Here is a 17,373-nt window from a genome sequence, read left to right as displayed (position 1 = left end):
TGCCATTAGTGAATGCAGCAGCTTCACTTTTGATAGCTCCTGCTTTGAAAAACGGTCAGAATCTCACTCTAATGGGATGTTGATGTATTCATCAACAGAGATGGGTTTTTTTTTCCTTTTTTTTCTACACAGCCTACCATACAAAACTGTTGCTGATGTGTTTAGTGTTAGAAATTTACACAAAGTTTTCCCCAAACACATCATTTGATAAACGATTCAGCTGAAGACCTCATACGTATTTCATGATCCGGGATAGTTGTGTGTGAGTGAGCTCTGGAAACTGTTTTCACCCGAGTCAGGCAGAGAGCACGGAAAATAAGCCTCTAATGCCATCAAAATAGTTTAAATGACTTTGTTTTATGCATTCACTTTGGAGTCAATTCATTTCTAACAAAACTGCATTTTCTGGCTCGACTCGGTGCTTAGTCACCTGTACCGCCTTTGACAAATTGCTTTCTGTAAGCCTGTGCAACAGCAGAAGTGTCGGCGATGCAGATTTGATGTTCGGTCCTTTAATTCTTCACATGACTGCTGCGTTTTGTTCTGCTTCAGACAAAGCGTGGTATGTAAGTCTTTACCTGCTCCTAACAAATTACATACAGTTAGAGTCTATGAGATGCGATCAGAAAGGGAAGAGATGCATAAAAATCTAAATCCTTCCTTGAAGGCGGCACTTCATCACCTGAAGTGCCGCCACCACCTCTGGAGGTGCGTGTCCTCCAGAGGTGCTGGAGGACACGCACCTAGCATTGTATCCTGATGCTCTTGGTGGTTTGTCTGGCCCATTTGATCCATTCCCTGAGATTTGTGATCATCCTTTAGAGAATTGGTTAAACACACTAACACCTCCCACTTCTTTCAAAGCACTTAGCCCATAGTGATAGTTTAACCTAGTGGTACTCAAAGTTTTTCAGGCCAGCTACACTTCAGAAACCAAAAAAGTTCTTTCCTTACGCCTCTGCTATGATCAATTATTAATCGTTATTAAAAATAAAAAATAAGAGCATCACGAGACGCCATCGTGTCTATTTTTCACCTGGGTTTCCACACTGCATCTGCAGTGGCTCCTCGCCCCACAGTTTGAGGATGTCTGCAGAGGTGCAAAAATATTACCATTTATGCTGTGAGCCTTAACCCCGTGGCTGTGCGGCTTCAGCGTAGCGTGTATGAGAAACAAAGATGATGCAAAAAAGACAAGAAATTTAGCCTTTTTCACTTTGATGCTTGTAAGTAAATCTCAAAAGAAACAGTCTCTTTTCTTGTCTCCCTTCAATTGAGATTTCTTTTTGGCCTTTGTGGGAAAAATTGTCATTCTGAGAGGGCCACAACTATTTTCACTTAGATCAATTATATGAGCACTGGCCAGCAAGAAGACCGGGATGCAGCCTGAGCTGCTCAGACCCACGTGCAAAAACTCAGTAAGCACACACACACCTTGATGTAAGCGTAACTGTCAATCAGTTATTGAACATGACAAATCTTTCACCCTCTGCATAAAGATAATTCACACACGTGTGCATATCCGCACAGATATCAACTTTTACTTCTGCCAGACCATTAAGCAAGAGAGCAGCTCCTTCAGCTCCTTAATGGAAATTGCCATTTCAAAGCCTTCAGAGAGAGATGTTAACCTTGTGCGATACTTGTGGCATTAAAAATGGATCAAAGCAGCTGAGCTTTGATGTCAATGGAAGATTTTATTTGGGTCGTGGCATTAGAGCAAAGAGCTAGGCTGACTTCTTAGTGCCCTCTGCTGGGAGAATTTGGCATTTTACTCATGATCAAAAGTCTTGTGATGTTGTCAGGTTCCCATGCTTGTATTGTAAGAGTATTTTTTAAGCTCTTGCTGCAATTCCCAGGTCTCCTACGAAAAAGACAAAGTTATAAATGAAGGTGTAAACTGAGACAAAAGAAAATTAGAAAGCAGCTGTTGCCTCTTTCTTTTCACTCAGTCCATCAATCAGGTTTTGTAATGCTATATGAGAGCTGATATGGACTCGCTGGGGTATCGTGTCTGGAAATAGACAGAAACATGGTGGGGTGCTTCTAGGTGGGTGGCGTTGCTTGTTGATGATGGATTCAGGAGAGGGTGAGGTTGGAGGGGGGTTGAACTTTTGACCCTCAGCAGGCAATTTTTTAAAAATCCAGCTCCCTCGTGTTAGAGCTTCCCCTCAAAAAGCTCGGCTTAAACCTGAGAAAGAGCAAACTGGCCAAAAATATAAAACCGACTTTGCGGGGGAAGCAAGATCACCAACCCCATGCGCGCGGTGTGTGTGTGTGTGTGTGTGTGTGTGAGAGAGAGTTGTGTAAGTTTGTAGACTAAAAACAGACAGAGGGAGAAAGGCAGAAGGAGCTTTTTTACTATATGTATGTGTTAGTTTCTGTCAGACAGAAGAGGGAATTGTGCGGATGCACATGCACCATCATCAGTGTGTATGTGCCTGTGCACCCTTGTGTAAAGCGGTGAGGTGGTGGCGGTGGGGTGAGGAGCGAACTGCAAAGATGGAGATGGAGACACAGATAGAGAGAGTGAAAAAAACCCCCATAAATAATTGATGATAGACACCGCCTTGCATCTGCCGCCTGCTGCTGTTGAGTTACTTCAAAGTAGATATTGATGCAGGGTCTTGCTAAAACACAGGATAACCACCCATCCAGTCTGAACTCATTATAGCATTTAGAAAAAACACACAGTTGTACGTTGCAGTTTAAAAGAGCAAAAATGACCTTCTGTGAAATAGAATAGCCTCAGATCATATTCATTCCTTACTTTCTTTTTAAAGAAACCCTTTCCTTGTTATCATGAAAGTCAGGGAAAAAGATCCAAGTGGGAATCTTAATTAATTGCATATAGTTACCGTTAAATCGATGTGGAGTTTTTTCCCGGGCTTATATCTGCGCTAGCTTTGCATATTGGTGACAAGTGGGTTAGGCTGTTTGGAGAGTGTTAATACATGATTGACTTTAATGTGTTTAAGTTTTGCTCCCTCCTCCTTCCACGGGCCTATTTTCTCTCAGTTTGCCTCATTAAATCTTTGTGGAAATTCTCCAGCTCTTGTGGAAGAGACTTTCTTTTGATTACGCTATAAACAAATGGAGGAGTTGGTTGACATCTCCCAAGACTGTGGCCCTCTTTTGTTTTGCTGCTACACTGTTGCTGCCCCCCCACCTCACTCCCCCGCTTTGACAGGACTCGAGTACTACTCCCCGAAGCTTTTATTCTTGCTCATTTTCTTTTCCTTCAACCAACTAGGAGCCCTCCTCCCTTCTTGCCTTTGTTAAAGACAGCCCCTCATCTACACTCCCCCCCCCCCCCACATCTATCTCTCCCCCCCTCTCTCTCTTTCTCACACCATCTCTCTCGCTTACTTATTATGTGCTCATCCGTTCCGCTGACTGAGGGCTGAGAGAGGCGTGCTCAGGAAGACACTGTTTGGAAAACCAGCGACATGTCGCTGCAGTTTCATCCACAAGAAAAAAAAGAAAAGAAAGGTGGACAGAAGTGTAAGGAGTTGCTTTTCCCATGGCCAACACTCCTCCTCCCTCCCGTGTACTTCCCTCTCGCGCTGTCTGTCTGCTGACTTCTCTCATTGACTCTCTCCTGCGTGCCTCAGTTGGCTGACTGAGTGCACTGACACCGGGACCACTACCTGCTGCCTGGGGATTAAGCGCGCTATGAATACCCGGAGCCTAATTTGTTGTTTTGGCTGCCAGTGAATGTTGGATACGCACGCAGGAGAAGCTGGAGCCACAGCCTTCTGGCCAGGACTCTCGGAGCGCCTCTGGACTGAGATATCCCAGTGAAAAAGGGGACTGGATGCTTGGGCAAGCGTATAAAAGAGAGGCAGCAAACACAAGAATGAGAGACAATGCTGGACAAGTTATTTTTCTGAAAGGTAAAACAGCAGAAGCCAATTCAGCCTAATTCTTACAAGGGTCAGCGAGAGCCTTATCCTCTCATTATTTGGCTGGAATTTTTTTCACGGGCTTCTGACACAAGGAAATAATGCCCAGCAAATCCCCGCCTCGAGCGCCTCGCTTCATTCCCAACCACACGGAGGTTTTTTCTCCTTTTCTCTCTATGAGGTTTTTCATTCATAGCGTCGCTGGATTTTCTGTAGCTGCTTAGGAAGCAAACAGCTGTGGACTGACAGGTTGAGCAGGCGATCGCTCGCCTCTCTAACTTTTTCCCCTCCTCTCAGCCACTTCTTTTGACCTGCTTTTGGCCCCAGCTCTCCAGAAGGTGTAAAGGTGGGGGCAGCTGCTCTCCCCCCTCCATGCGACTCGATTGGAATAAAAGGGTATTGAACCAGCGAGGAGCGGCAGTCACGCAGGACAAGCGGGGGAGAGAAAACACAGACCATCTCCATATGGTTGAGTGAGAGGCAGCCAGCTGCCTTCTAACCATCCTCCAAATCACGCGGCGGAAGATGCAAGGTGCTCCGGTGATGATGTCAGATTTGGATGGGTTTGGTGTGCGGCGGACCGCACCGTAACCAGGCAAACAAGCTGTCCTGTGGATACAAAAAAAAGTTGTGTGCAGTTTGAAGCTGATCATCGCTGATAAGAGCACTTATGCTCCGATATTCCAGCATGCAACAGCCACAAGGAAACTTAATGAGATCTGCAGCCATCACCTCTTAGGGAAATACTTGTGATGATGTTTTCGGCGAGCGCCAGGCATTGGCATTCGTTGTAAAGGCGTTTGACAAGAGAAGAAGAAGAAGAGGGGAGCACTCCTCCTTTGCTAATTATCAATCAGGGTCACAGCAAAGAAAAGATTCCTTCTGTGGATTTATCGTCTGTCTGCTCTGGAAGTTTTTCCCCTTTGGATATCTGACAATCCAAACGCACAGATTCCTGGTTTAGGTTGTACACCTCACAAGCGCACTAAACGCACATATTCAGCTACATTAATCACCACCCAATTAAATCCACACACGTTTGCTCTGTAAGTATAAAACACACGAGAACACACACAAGCATACTTCCACATTAGAATCCCATTAGTTTGTTTTTTGTTCCAGCGGCCACAGGAGAATGGAGGTCGTGTGGACGGGTGGGGGGCTGTAGGAGTCCCTTCAGCCTGTCCTCTTCCCCAAATGGATGTTATTACCTCTAAAAATGTGCTGCTTGGAAACCGCTGAAAGCTTCCTGCTGCAATTCTCTGACAGAAACAGTCACGGGGTCTCTGCCACGGTGCACAGCTGGAACCACAACTGAAACAGCCACCATCTATTTTTTTGTTGTTGTTGTTGTTGTTTTTTTTGTATTAAATTTCAGTTTATCTTCACCACCTGTCACCCCTAACCCACCGCCATCATTTTTTCCAACGGGTCTTTGGGCACCCCTCGCCGAGCTCCTCGTCCCGTCGTCTCCTCTACGCTGGAGGGGCGCGGGTCATTGGAGTGGAGCATGAGCGGGTGCCACTATCCCTCACCGCCGCCGCAAGAGCGGGACCGCAGGTACCAGCACAAAGTGTCGCTGGTGGTGCGCTACTTCATGATCCCCTGCAACATCTGTCTGATCCTGCTGGCCACATCGACGCTGGGCTTTGCCGTCCTCCTCTTCCTCAATAATTGTACGTTTGTTAATCTGAAGCACACAACTCAACTGTCTGCACTGTACTGCTTTCCACTGTAATGTACGGGTCACTGTTTCGCAGTAGACTTGTTGCCATAAGTGCTTTGCTACAGAATTGAGCTCGGAAGGAATGATTTACTTATTTATTTTTATTATTATTTCACATACTACCTCATTTTTGCATTAAATGTCCTTGTCAGAGGAAATGCCCCCTTCAAAATCACCTTTAACTCTCATGACAGCCTTATCTGCGCTTGAAGTAGGGACATCAAGACAGCTAAAGTCACAGCCCCCCCCGCCGACCCCCTTTGCTTGATTCGGTATCTGCCGGCTTCTAAGACTGCTCCTATCTCCCCTCCAAAGCCTTGGCATTTACTTTGAACTGCGCAGTGAAATATTAAATGGCGATTAAATGTCTTTGGTGGATTTTTTTTTTTTTAAGTATCTTTTGGCCCAGAAAACTCTGACCGCCGTCATCTCCTCACAATGTAAAATTCTCTTCTTTTAATCCACTGAAATAAAAGCAGCTCATTAAAAGCCCAAAGCATACAACTTGTAGGGCTGATCTGATGCTCAGCCAAGCCCATGACAGATAGGGGCTGCTTTTCAGATCCAATAGAAGCAGGCGCATGACCGAAATAGACGTTCACCTGCCACCTTTTTTTTTTTTTTTTTTTTTTGCACCATCGGTAACACCAGGGCAGGTTTTCCCCGCTTCAGTTTGTTAACGCAGCCTTATTCATTCTGCTCGCTCTCTCAGAGACTTGCACACTTCTATTTGCGAGTGCCCCACCTGCGTAAATCGTGCTAAAGGTGAAATTTATTCAACTTTTCAAAGTGGGCCAATATTTATGCATGACTTGCTCCTCATAATCACCTGCAAATTATAATAAGTAAGCAAACGCGTTCAAGAAGTGCAACTGTAATAGTAATTTTAATACCGCCAAATGCGATTTAAAGTGCTATTTGAGAAACATTTTGAGGAGAAAGGCTTTTTTAATTCTCTCTGGCCTACGGTTGTGATTCCACCTGTTTCTGCTGGATTTCTCTTCTCTCTGCTATCAGGCTGGCGAATGTTCTCACATATACAAAGCAAAGACCTCGGTTGAGGATGCTTCTCCTGGCATTTGTCAAAGATTGTCTTCCTGTCATCTTTGCTGCTCGGTCCTCCTCCAACTCACGGGTGTCAGTTACCAGGATGGGGATGGCTCATTTCTAACCTCGTCGTGTTCCCAAATCAATTCAAGCCAGACAGATTCTATTATATTTAATACAAACTCAGTTAAAGCAAGCCAATCTTCACCTCTCAGATGACCGAGTGAAAAGAAATGTGCACTGGAGAAATTGATGAGCTGAAAGAGTCTCTATTATGCTGCCGAGAGCCCTTGCCATGTGGCCACAAGGACAGCTGGATGGGATTGTGATAGTGCTGGTAGTAGCGACGTGTGTGTGTGTATGTGTGTGTGTGATTGGAGGAAGGGTGTGTAACCTCAGATTCACAATTTCTGTTGTCGCCATATGGGGTGAAGCATGTTCGCACATACGCACACAGTTTGTAGCCCCCGCCCCTCCCAAATGCTTTTTTTCCCCCCTGCCAACGCGGACACACACTCACTTCATCATTCGGTATGACTATACATCAGCCAAAGCAAAGGGGAAGGTGACACACATGCAAAGATGTAGACACACACCTCTTCTGCACATGGCTAAATGTCACAGTCAGACACGGATTGATTTGCTGAAGATACAGGTTGAATGATGGCCGTGTTGTGACATTCACACAGGCACGGGAACTCACGCAGGCTTTGCGAGGCGCGAAGGGAGATGAAGATGGCTGATATGTTTATGGAGAGACCTTATCTTGTGCTTTCGCTATGGAAATGTGAAGAAATCGTTTAGCTTTCCCCCAGCATCTCAGCTGGCTTTGTGCTACACCTTCTCTGTCGTCTTCTCTTATTCTCCGTGTGCGGTAATGCGCTTTTATTGGCGTGCGTTTGTTTCTTCTCGTTTAGACGTGCATTCAAATGCAAGACAGGAAGCAGAGTCTGCGTCTGTGCACCTTTACAGCTCTTAGCACAACTTCTTCTTCTGTATCATCCTCGTGCCAATTTCTGCTCCCCCCGTTTCATGTGTTTTCTTGAAATCCCCTCAGATAGAAATCAGCTACTGTCATGACTGACTAGGAAACAGCTTCACCAGACACTTCATTATTCACCTCTAGCACCAACCTCGCCTCTCCTCTTCGCTCTCCTCATTTTTTTCTCTTGCTCGCTCGCTGGCACACACACACACACACACACACTTTCGCATTCTCCCCTGAAGCCCCGGCTGTTGACAAGCAATTTTAAGTGAGCCTAAATTTAAAACTCAGCTGTGTCTCGGGATGCCGACGTGGATCGCAGAAGTCCTGATAAAAGGCTTCGGTGGATCGGTTGACATGGGCCCCGGAAAAATGTGTTAGCAGGGTAATTGATGTGATGTGTTTTATCTTCCTCATTATCCTTCACAGTGCAGAGGCATTGGAGACATGGCTGGGTGGTTGCACAGCCGTGTGTGTTGCTGTGTTTGTTCAGCACAGGCAGCTCTGACAACTCACTGGGGCTTTGCTTAGTGAGTCAGACAGTTGAGTTGACTGCTGGAGTGCAGATGGTGGTTCATTTGGGTTGTGCTTGGACCGCCAGTATTTGGCCAGTCTTTGACCAGTGTATCATAATGCTCTTCGAGGAAAACACTAAGTTTTTTAAGGCAAAGATCGCTACTAATGGTACTAATGGTGGTAATGACCTGTAGTGTTTCTGGTGCGCACACTTTACTCGGGCTCTCCGCTTAGCTAAATACATGTTTTGTTGACACATTCTGGTCATTTTTTACTTTTATCCTTTCATAAGTCTGAAAATAAGACGCCATTTGTGGTGAATTTACTAATGAACAATCTCCATCTATCATATTTTGGAAGTTGAGTTGCTGCAGACTAACTAGCTCCAGTCCTTCCTGTCTGGCCATCCACGATGTCTCTAGTTTAGTGGTTGTAGTGATGAAATCTGAGCACACACCACCTAGAACCTGCGGCAGGCGGAGAACAGAACAGCTGCTGTCCAAGACGGTGGATTTGAATGTGCTCCACAGGATGAGGGCCTCAATGAATAGGCAGCTGATTGTGCTACTTTACTTATTATTATTATATTTAATAATTGTTTTAAGAAAGAGCATGTCTGCTTCCTTCTGTATACGTGTGCACGCGTAGCTCAGGACTGATCCTGTGTTATTTTTAATTGACATAGTATAACTCTGCAGGACGTGTGTTTACTTCACTTGTACCATATGTGTGTGCTGCCTGTATACTTGATTGTCCTCCGTTCACCACTTAAATGATCAGATGTTTAATCAGTTAGTCAAGCCACAGAAAATTAATCTACCCCAGCATGAATAGGCCATTGTTTTGCAAGAAAACTTTTTTTCCCTGGTTATAGCCACTAAAATCAGGAAATTGGCTGTTTAACATTGGAAATTGCACATTTTGGGCTTGCAGACTGAACATCTCCTAAGGCTTTGGGAAATTGCTTTTTTCACTCCTTTTTTATTTTGGCTCCTAAACAAATTGATCATCTAATTGAAAAATAATCATGAGATTAAGCAACAATGTAATAACAATTGTTAGTTTTAGCCGTGTTTCAGTTTTTAACAATAGCCCCTGTTTTTCCTGTCAAGTAATGTGGAACCAACCTCCATCAATCTTCATTATATATAAGGGTTTGTAATCAGTGCAAACGGCCTGGTCAAGTTTGCACTCATTTGCAAAGGATTCAGGTTACCTGAGAGTTTTTTCCCCCTGTGAGTGATTTTCCACACTCAGTCATTTGACACCGCAGGTCTTGTTTTATGGTTCCCATGAAACGACGAGCCTTATGTCATGGTCTGCTGGGTTTTGACCAGGACAACGGTATGATGTCATTTGATGAATTAAGGGAAAACATTCTGATTTATTATGCATATAGCTGCATGAGGGCTGGTGGGGGTCCGAGGTACACTATGACATCAGTATTGTGTAATTTCACATCTTGTCTCATACTTTTGAATCTGAAACAATAACAGACGTCTGCCTTCTCAACTCTCATGTGCTCTAATATCAAAAGTCATGCAGCGGGGTTCAGATCAGATAGACCATAGATGTAATGAATGACAATGATGATAGCGCTATCGCTGAAATGTACTTGTGTCGATTAGCTCAGCTGGATTCCTGTAGGACCCAGTCATTGCATTAGAATGTGTTAGATGAAAACGCCAAGCCCTGTCTCTTCTTTTTTTTGTAGCAACTCAATTTACTCCCTTTACTCCTGGGAAGTCGCTGAATCTCCCCAAAACTAAAAACCTATTTCTCTCTTTCTCTTTTATCTTTTTCAGACAACCCACTTCACTTCGCACCGACTGTTGATGGTAAGTCCTCAGTGGTTTCTCGCCGCTCGCCTTCATTGACCGCTGGGTTTCTGGGGGGTGCCTGGGAATAATGACCGCAGACAGCAGATCCCTGCCTTTGAAGTGGGCAGCCGTCTGTGCCGCTTTGCCAGTTTTGGCTGCCCCGCTTTTTGTCTCTGCACTGTTGGTATGGCAGGCACGTGGCCAGGCCTGCTCTGTGCTTTGATGTAAGGAGGATCTTTTGATGACTTGATTTGATCTGCTCTGCATGGCCACTTGGGCTGACATTCAATACCTGTTACCAAAGCGCCATTCACATCTTTCTGATAAGGTCTAATAGGATGTACCCCTCCCTTTGCCGTGAGTAACGGAAGCTCTGCGCCGCACCATTTCTTCACCTTGTTATCCATATGTTCTCATCCAGCACATTTCTGGAATGAGTACAATATTTTTCAGTTGTTCCTAGTGCAGTAACATGAGCCATTAATTAAAAAAAGCAACAATTTAGTTCCAAAACAGTAGATCTCGGCACACTTTAATTGGAGAAAAACAGCTGGTTTTCGAGCTTCTATCATGAATATTTATCAGAGGCAGCACAGTGAGATAGTGTTTGATAGACTTTGATGTTTTTTGGGGGGGTTTGCTACACTGACAGATAGCCAGGGATGGACTCCTACTAGTTCTGAAGGTGTTTTATCATCCCGCTTGTGTGCAGGCTACAAAGCCGGAGGTTTTGAAGAGAGAAAACACGAAGAGAAAAGGTTTCTAATGATCCCAAGGCTGGCTGATGCCGGGGACAAAAGGCCACAGTATGGGTTTGCTGAATCTGTTTCTGATAATTGCTCAATCACTCGCCCCATAGGCCGGCTTGTTTGGAAAAGCAGTTTGTGAAAGATGTCAGCTTAAAAAAAAATGCGTCAAATAAGAGGTGGTTTGTGATGAATGTAATTGTGAACAGCCTATTGTAGGGACAATAGGGTGCTCACTGTCAGTCCAAAATGGTTTCAACAAATAATTGTGCTTGATTGAAGCATTTCTCAACTCTGCCTCACCTCAGCACCTGAGGAGTACATGCGCTGTGTAGTTTTCTTTTTTTTTTTATTCATCTTTTGTGCCTCATCACAAAACACTGGAGATTCAATTGCAGTCGGCACAGCTTAGAGCAGCTATTTGTTTTTGTTTTAATGACAGACGAAATTGACTTGACAAATGATTATATCTTACAGAGAGGACTCTATTTGTCTGCTTTTCAAGCAAATATTGCCATAAAATTTGGCTCGCCGCTGGGAAAATGAGAAATAGTATGCAGGCACCGAAACAGCCCATTTCTGTCCTCCATTGAATTTTCCCGTACAAAAGAAATAACGCCCTCCTTATCGATCGGGCCACTCATTTCCCATGTATTAAAGTTTTTGCTGTCTGAAGGGCACAGTTTGTTTCTGCACTAGTCAACCGTTTAAAAGCTGCTGCTAGCCCTTAATTACATTTCCAATAGTTCTGTAGGCTTTCCATCAGCAGCCTATGCTGTTTTAATATGCCAAGCAAAACAAAAAGCAAAGTTTCCAATCAGCAGGGTAAGTCTGCCCTGTGGGACCCAGTTTCTCTGGGTCATTTAACGCTGAAGAGATTAGCGAGACAATTAGAGTTGGCCCAAATACAGCAGTAGGCCACTTTTTGGAGACGTATGGTTTTAGTAGCAGTGGAGGGGTGATTTAAAAGATGCTGCAAACCAGCAGAGGGCTAATATAGCTCTGCCATTAGTCAAATCAGCTCCAAAAGGAACAAAGCTTGTTCTACTGAACTTGTCCTCGATGCCAAGGACGCTCACTCCGCCGCTCTCTCCAGTACTTAATTACAGGAAATCACAGAAAAGATACCAAGGAGCCTGCATTTTTAAACAGCCTAGTTTGTCTCTGAAAAGCCGTTTATGAGACGACCTTATTAGCGAGAGGAGATTCTGCAGAAAGTAAAGGAATTTGTTCTGCAAATTAGAGCGAGAGAATCTTGGGAGCTTACTGGGGGGAAAAAATGCGGGTTCGGCACAACATAAGCAAAGCTCTCACGTGATATTTATGGCGTGCGCCACCCGCAAATAGCTGATGAGTCCTCCCCAATGAATGGCCTATAATCACCAGTCAAAAAAAGTGACAAAAGTCACAAAGCAGCCTTTAATTAGGCTCTTTCTTTGAAAGCTCAACGCAGCAGTTGCTCAGCTCTGGCCATACTCATTATTGCCTGTCGTCTCCTGATAATAAGACAGTTGTTGCGTGTTTGGCCAAAGCTAAAAAGCTCATAGAATTTGCAGCTTGAGGGATTAATACTGGACTTTGGAAATTAGGGTTGAATGAGAGAAATTCTTGACGAATGAGGCGCTTGCCTCCCAGCTGTTAGCAACCACATGCAGAGAAAACAGAAAATGCTCATCCGCTTGTTAAGGACATGCAAAGGAGACACTGGTAATAATACATGTAGTCTCTGTTAAGACTTATGAAGGTTTTTTTTTTAAGTTATGCCACTTGAACAAAATAGACTGTGTGTCAGAATGAGTGTTTCTCTGGAGATGTACCCTTCGTTTCCTCCTATTACAAGCTTAGGTAGCTGAACAAGGACCAAACAAGATTCAAAATAGGCCAGACCATCACTATAAAGGAAGTGTAATGGGAGAGTCAAGCCGCAGACAGTTCAGAGGTCTCCTGTGACTGCAGCCGTGTTCAGCACCGCCTGCCTGGAAAGAGCCCATTCGCTGTGAATCTTCCATTTCACATTTGTCACTGACAGCTCTCTCCAGAGGATGCTCCTCACTGACAGTCAAAATAAACTCCTGGGCTGAAACGTGATTTGATCTAAGACGGTGGGACGCTTGTTAAAAAAAAGTGCCGGCGGGCTCACTTAGACTTTGTGAACACTACCCAGAACTGACACAACTGCTTTTCGGCTCTGCGAGAACAGTACAGTAACCAAGGGCTCCACACCCATTACCCCCTCAGACACACACACGACCCTCCTGTAATTTATTCTGGGAGCCTTTCCCTGTGTTCTTGACAGTAAGCCTGACTCAGAGAGAGGCAGAATTAATTATGACTCCTCGGCCTATCTTAATTAAATCTTTTCACATCACAGATTTTACACAACAGAGGCAAAGTATCTACCTCATCTTTTAGCCAGGGCGGGGCTGCCGGCTGAGAAAGTCTCACATCAAGATATCAAAGGTACACCGTAAAGTTGCCTCTCTAGGATTATAATTTAACAGAAGAGTTGTCATGTCCGGCTTTTAACAGGGCGCAGCTTGTTAGCTCGCTGTTGTTGAGGCTGCTGGGGAAAGCAAGCAGCCTTGACTTTATCTGCGGGAAGTTTGTTGCCCTTTAAAAGTACACAGACATCTCAAACTGCACAGCTGAACTCTGTAGCCTCGCTTCGGCCCACCCTGCTTCATGTCAGCAGGACTCAATAGATGCTTATGTGAGCAACAAGCAAGCAGAATATATTTTTTGATAAACGCAGGTGAAAGACATCAGAATTAGCCGAATATCCTAAAACCCCCGCATCTAACCATTCATCATTGACAGCCTTCCCACACAGACCCGCCTCGACTCACCTCGGCTTCCCAGTATCGATCGACCAAGATGGGCTAGAAGCAGCCGTCCAAAGAGAGAAAAACAAAAATGTTAGCCAGAGAGGCGAGAAATGAGTGGGCTGAAGCGGTAAAGCGCGGCACTATTTTCTTTTGATTTCCTATGACACAGAGTAATTGTTGACACAGTTAGTGATGCTGGCATTCTTTGATATGTCCCCCAGCTGTTGGAGCAAACCTCACCGATTGTTGATGCAGGTTAGTCAGGGACCTTGGACCTTGTGAGGATCAGCAGTTCTTTGATGTGGATGTACATCACACTGAGCTATCTTTGGCTGTGATCTGAAAGCTTGTCAGCAAGCATCCCTGAAAGTCATGTCTGATTTAGAGGTTTCGATCTCTGATGGCTGCTCTGATTGTTGGAAAATAAATAGTAAAGGAAAGGATTAAATACAAAAGTATTCATGCCATATGTTCATCCAGTGTTTTCTTTTTTCTTTTTTTAAATGCACTCTTTGGCGCATGTAGCAATACAACTTAACACAGTTGTGGCAGCTTTCTTTGTTTTGCTCCAGAAGTCACGCGTTTAAAATTCATCCAAACTATGCAGGCTTCAATTTGCTTATTATTTTCCCCATTCTTTACGATGAAGTAGGAGATTTAAAAATCAGGCAGTAAAAGAGCAAACAAAACACATTTCCATTCTTCTCAGTCTCCAAAATGAAATCGAAGGAGTGACATTAGCAGGATAAACAAAACCTCATTGACTGTAAGAATCCATTGCAGCTAATTAATAGTTTCAAGCAGCTTATCGAAGCCCTTATCACTCAGCGTGGCAGTGCAGAGGGATGCTGAAAGCCCACCCTTCCCCAGCTCCGTGTCATATTTTGAAAGTAATTAGCATGCAGAATTGGCTAATGTCACTTTAAATGAGCTCTCCGTGTTGGTCGCATGTTGACGGCGAACGTGGCTATTCAGCGGCAGTGAAAGGCCGCGCTGCTCGCTCGGTCTCATTAACACAGCAGCAAGTTATTTTAAATCGGGACGCAGTCAACGCTCCACTTTAAGCTGTGATGGGCAGGCGCTAATTTAATTGTTGGGTGGCAGTGTCAGAAAATAACCACATTGGTAAGTGTAACCAATGCGACGAATTTCATTGTCAGGTTGTTAATTAGAGGAAAATAAGTGGCCCGGCACGTCGATGTGTTCTAGAGCAATATTGCACAGTGATATCCTGCTATTAGCGGAGTCCTGCATCGCAATCAGCGTTTCCCTTATTAAGAAGTGCAAGTTAAAGGAGGCTTTTTGCTCAGCAGCTGACAATATCTGCACCGTTTGCACAGATACTGTATGTCTTAGTTTCCTGCAGAAGCTGTGTTTGCTGTGAGAGCCAGACATCTGCAGTTCACTGCTCGCTTTCTCTCTCTCTTGTTCTGTCAGACACACACACACACGCACAAACACACACACACACACACACACACACACACACACACACACACACACTCTTACTCTCTCCTGAACATTCCACCCTGTGCTTCTTGTTTTTCTTCACTCAGCCAGAAACATTGTTTACAGATTGCAGTTGAACTTCAGGATGTGTGCATGAACACACATGCACTCCACACACACACACACACACACACACACACACACACACACACACACACACACACACATTACAGAACCCCTAAGATCTGATTTTACACTTTGTATCAGCTTTTATCTGAGTGTTTGTGTATGTGCCATGGGAATGCCAGCGTGTGTGCGCTCTTCCTGTGTCTTGAGTTTGCATTTTGAGTTTGTTGTGCGTCTGTTCCTTGGGGGCTCGTACACAGGGAGGGCTGGAAACTATCCATTGTGAACATCCCACCCTCCGTGTGACCCTGAAACACAAACGCGTGATGACAAACACTAGCTCACACCTACACATGGTTTTAAAATGTGGTGAACTGAACAACAATCTCATATTGTAAGTAAAAGTGTTGGTAGTTTGTTTACCTTCTGTGTAAGTAGATTTATTGAAAGGTCACACAAACAGCGGGTTGCTCTTTGCCTACATTTGTTGTCATCACTGCTTTTCATTTGACGTCCTGGCCTGGAACCCTTGACATCAACCAGATTGCGTGTGTGTTAGTGTGTGTGTGTTGAATGCATGTGTTCTGCTCTACTGGATACAATTACAACACATTGACGCATGAGCCAGCAACATGTCACTGACACCATTTTACGCACTGCAATTTTTTTTCACAGTACACAGCCAAACACGCACACAGAAGTGGGAATTTCATCTAGGTGTGTGTGTGTGTGTGTGTGTGTGTGTGTGTGTGTGTGTGTGTGTGTGTGTGTGTGTGTGTGTGTGTGTTGGAGGCTCTGTACAGCATGTTGATCGCTGCCCTCTCAGTGAGCTTTAATAAGATTTATGATAGCAGGGAGTGCGACAGAGGGAAGAAGATATTGAGACAGAGAGAGAAACAAAGAGAAAAAGACTAAATCACTTGAATCATTTTAATGCTACTGTTCAGTTCTTTCTCATTGTGTGGAGAAAATCATGGGTACACACACACACACACACACACACACACACACACACACACACACACACACAAATGCTGTAGCAGGGGAGTAAATGAAGGCGACATATTATACTGCATGTTATATTCTGACATTGCAGCCAGAGGCAGGGCAGTGGGTAAAAATAGAAGAGAATAAAACATTTCAGTGTTTACCCTCTTGTTAAAGTTTAAAATAGCATTTATATGCATTTATAGAGGATTTATGCATCTCATATGTATTTATACATGTATGCTTTGGGAATGCTAAATTGGGATGGCTGGATTTGCCCTTCGCTGGTCGCATAGAGCCTACAACATCTTGTACGAGGCAAGAATAATAACAAAGCTGACTTTTGAGGGGTATTTACATTTGTATGGTTGCATGAGTCAGACATAAAAGTCTTTGCATACAACTTTCATTTACTGGACGTTATTTTGCACGTGAGCCATGTTTTTGAATGAAAAACATTTTTCCCTAATGAACTGCCTACTCAGAACTTTGCAGCGTTGCTCAGGGCTGAACACAAAGCTCCACGTAAATGACATTGATGGATGATACCGCATATTAAATGCGTAATATAAATTAAATTTGTTGCATCGACATCTTAAGATAGCATTGTGATGGATTTCAGATTTAATGGTATGTCTCTTGCACAAAAAACAGCCAATTGTAGATGATTCTACAACTTGAAAGTTGAAAAATCAACGATATTAGCAACCATGCTTTCACATTTTTAGATATCAAATAGCTTCTGTGCTTTATAGGCAGCGAGTCACAATGAATCTAGTGAGGAATTTTACTGCCATGCTTGGAGTTTCATACGATCAACAGAGTCATAAATTGCAGACCTGAGCATGAAGATTAAATACACATGTATGGAAACGTGGAAAAGTGTCTATATATATGTTGGGTCAGCCCATGTTAGAGGCAAATTCATTTCCTCCAGACTTTGTTTGTATTTTTGAAAAATTATTTTCTACACATTAAAATAATTACATTACCTCACCCTGTTTCTTAGCCATACACCTATGTGTCAGCACAAAGAAGCACAAATAAAGTGTGCTTTGTGTTCTGACAACTTCACATTCGCCCACTGGTGCATTTCCATAACCAGAGAGAGAAAGAAAGAAAAAAGAAGTAGAACAAAGAATTGTGGATAATTTGAACACTTTAGCTGTTGTGTTTAGTCTTCGAACGAAAGAAAGATTGAAGTTATCTGTGTTTGCTGATTATAGTGAATGAGCATGTAA

At 43.9% G+C, this 17,373-nt stretch overlaps 1 protein-coding gene across 2 annotated transcripts in view; it reads left to right on the top strand.

Moving 5' to 3' along the window:
• The window catches only part of agrn (agrin), a 268,675-nt gene that overhangs the window by 98,797 nt on the left and 152,505 nt on the right, over nucleotides 1–17,373 (top strand). Inside the window, exons 1-2 of one of the 2 annotated variants that reach the window (XM_082517914.1) lie at nucleotides 5,401–5,581; nucleotides 9,985–10,017. In XM_082517914.1, coding sequence (XP_082374040.1) covers nucleotides 5,416–5,581; nucleotides 9,985–10,017 — 199 coding nt within the window. In that variant the 5' untranslated portion in view covers nucleotides 5,401–5,415. Of the gene's footprint in view, nucleotides 1–5,400; nucleotides 5,582–9,984; nucleotides 10,018–17,373 lie in introns of those variants that run through there. The other variant, XM_082517913.1, reaches the window with a different exon arrangement.

This window comes from Aulonocara stuartgranti (assembly GCF_965226115.1).
Source record: "Aulonocara stuartgranti genome assembly, chromosome: 20".
NCBI classification, from domain to species: domain Eukaryota; kingdom Metazoa; phylum Chordata; class Actinopteri; order Cichliformes; family Cichlidae; genus Aulonocara; species Aulonocara stuartgranti.
The sequence above is the reverse complement of the archived record's forward strand: the minus strand, read 5'-3'. Positions and strand labels throughout refer to the sequence as shown.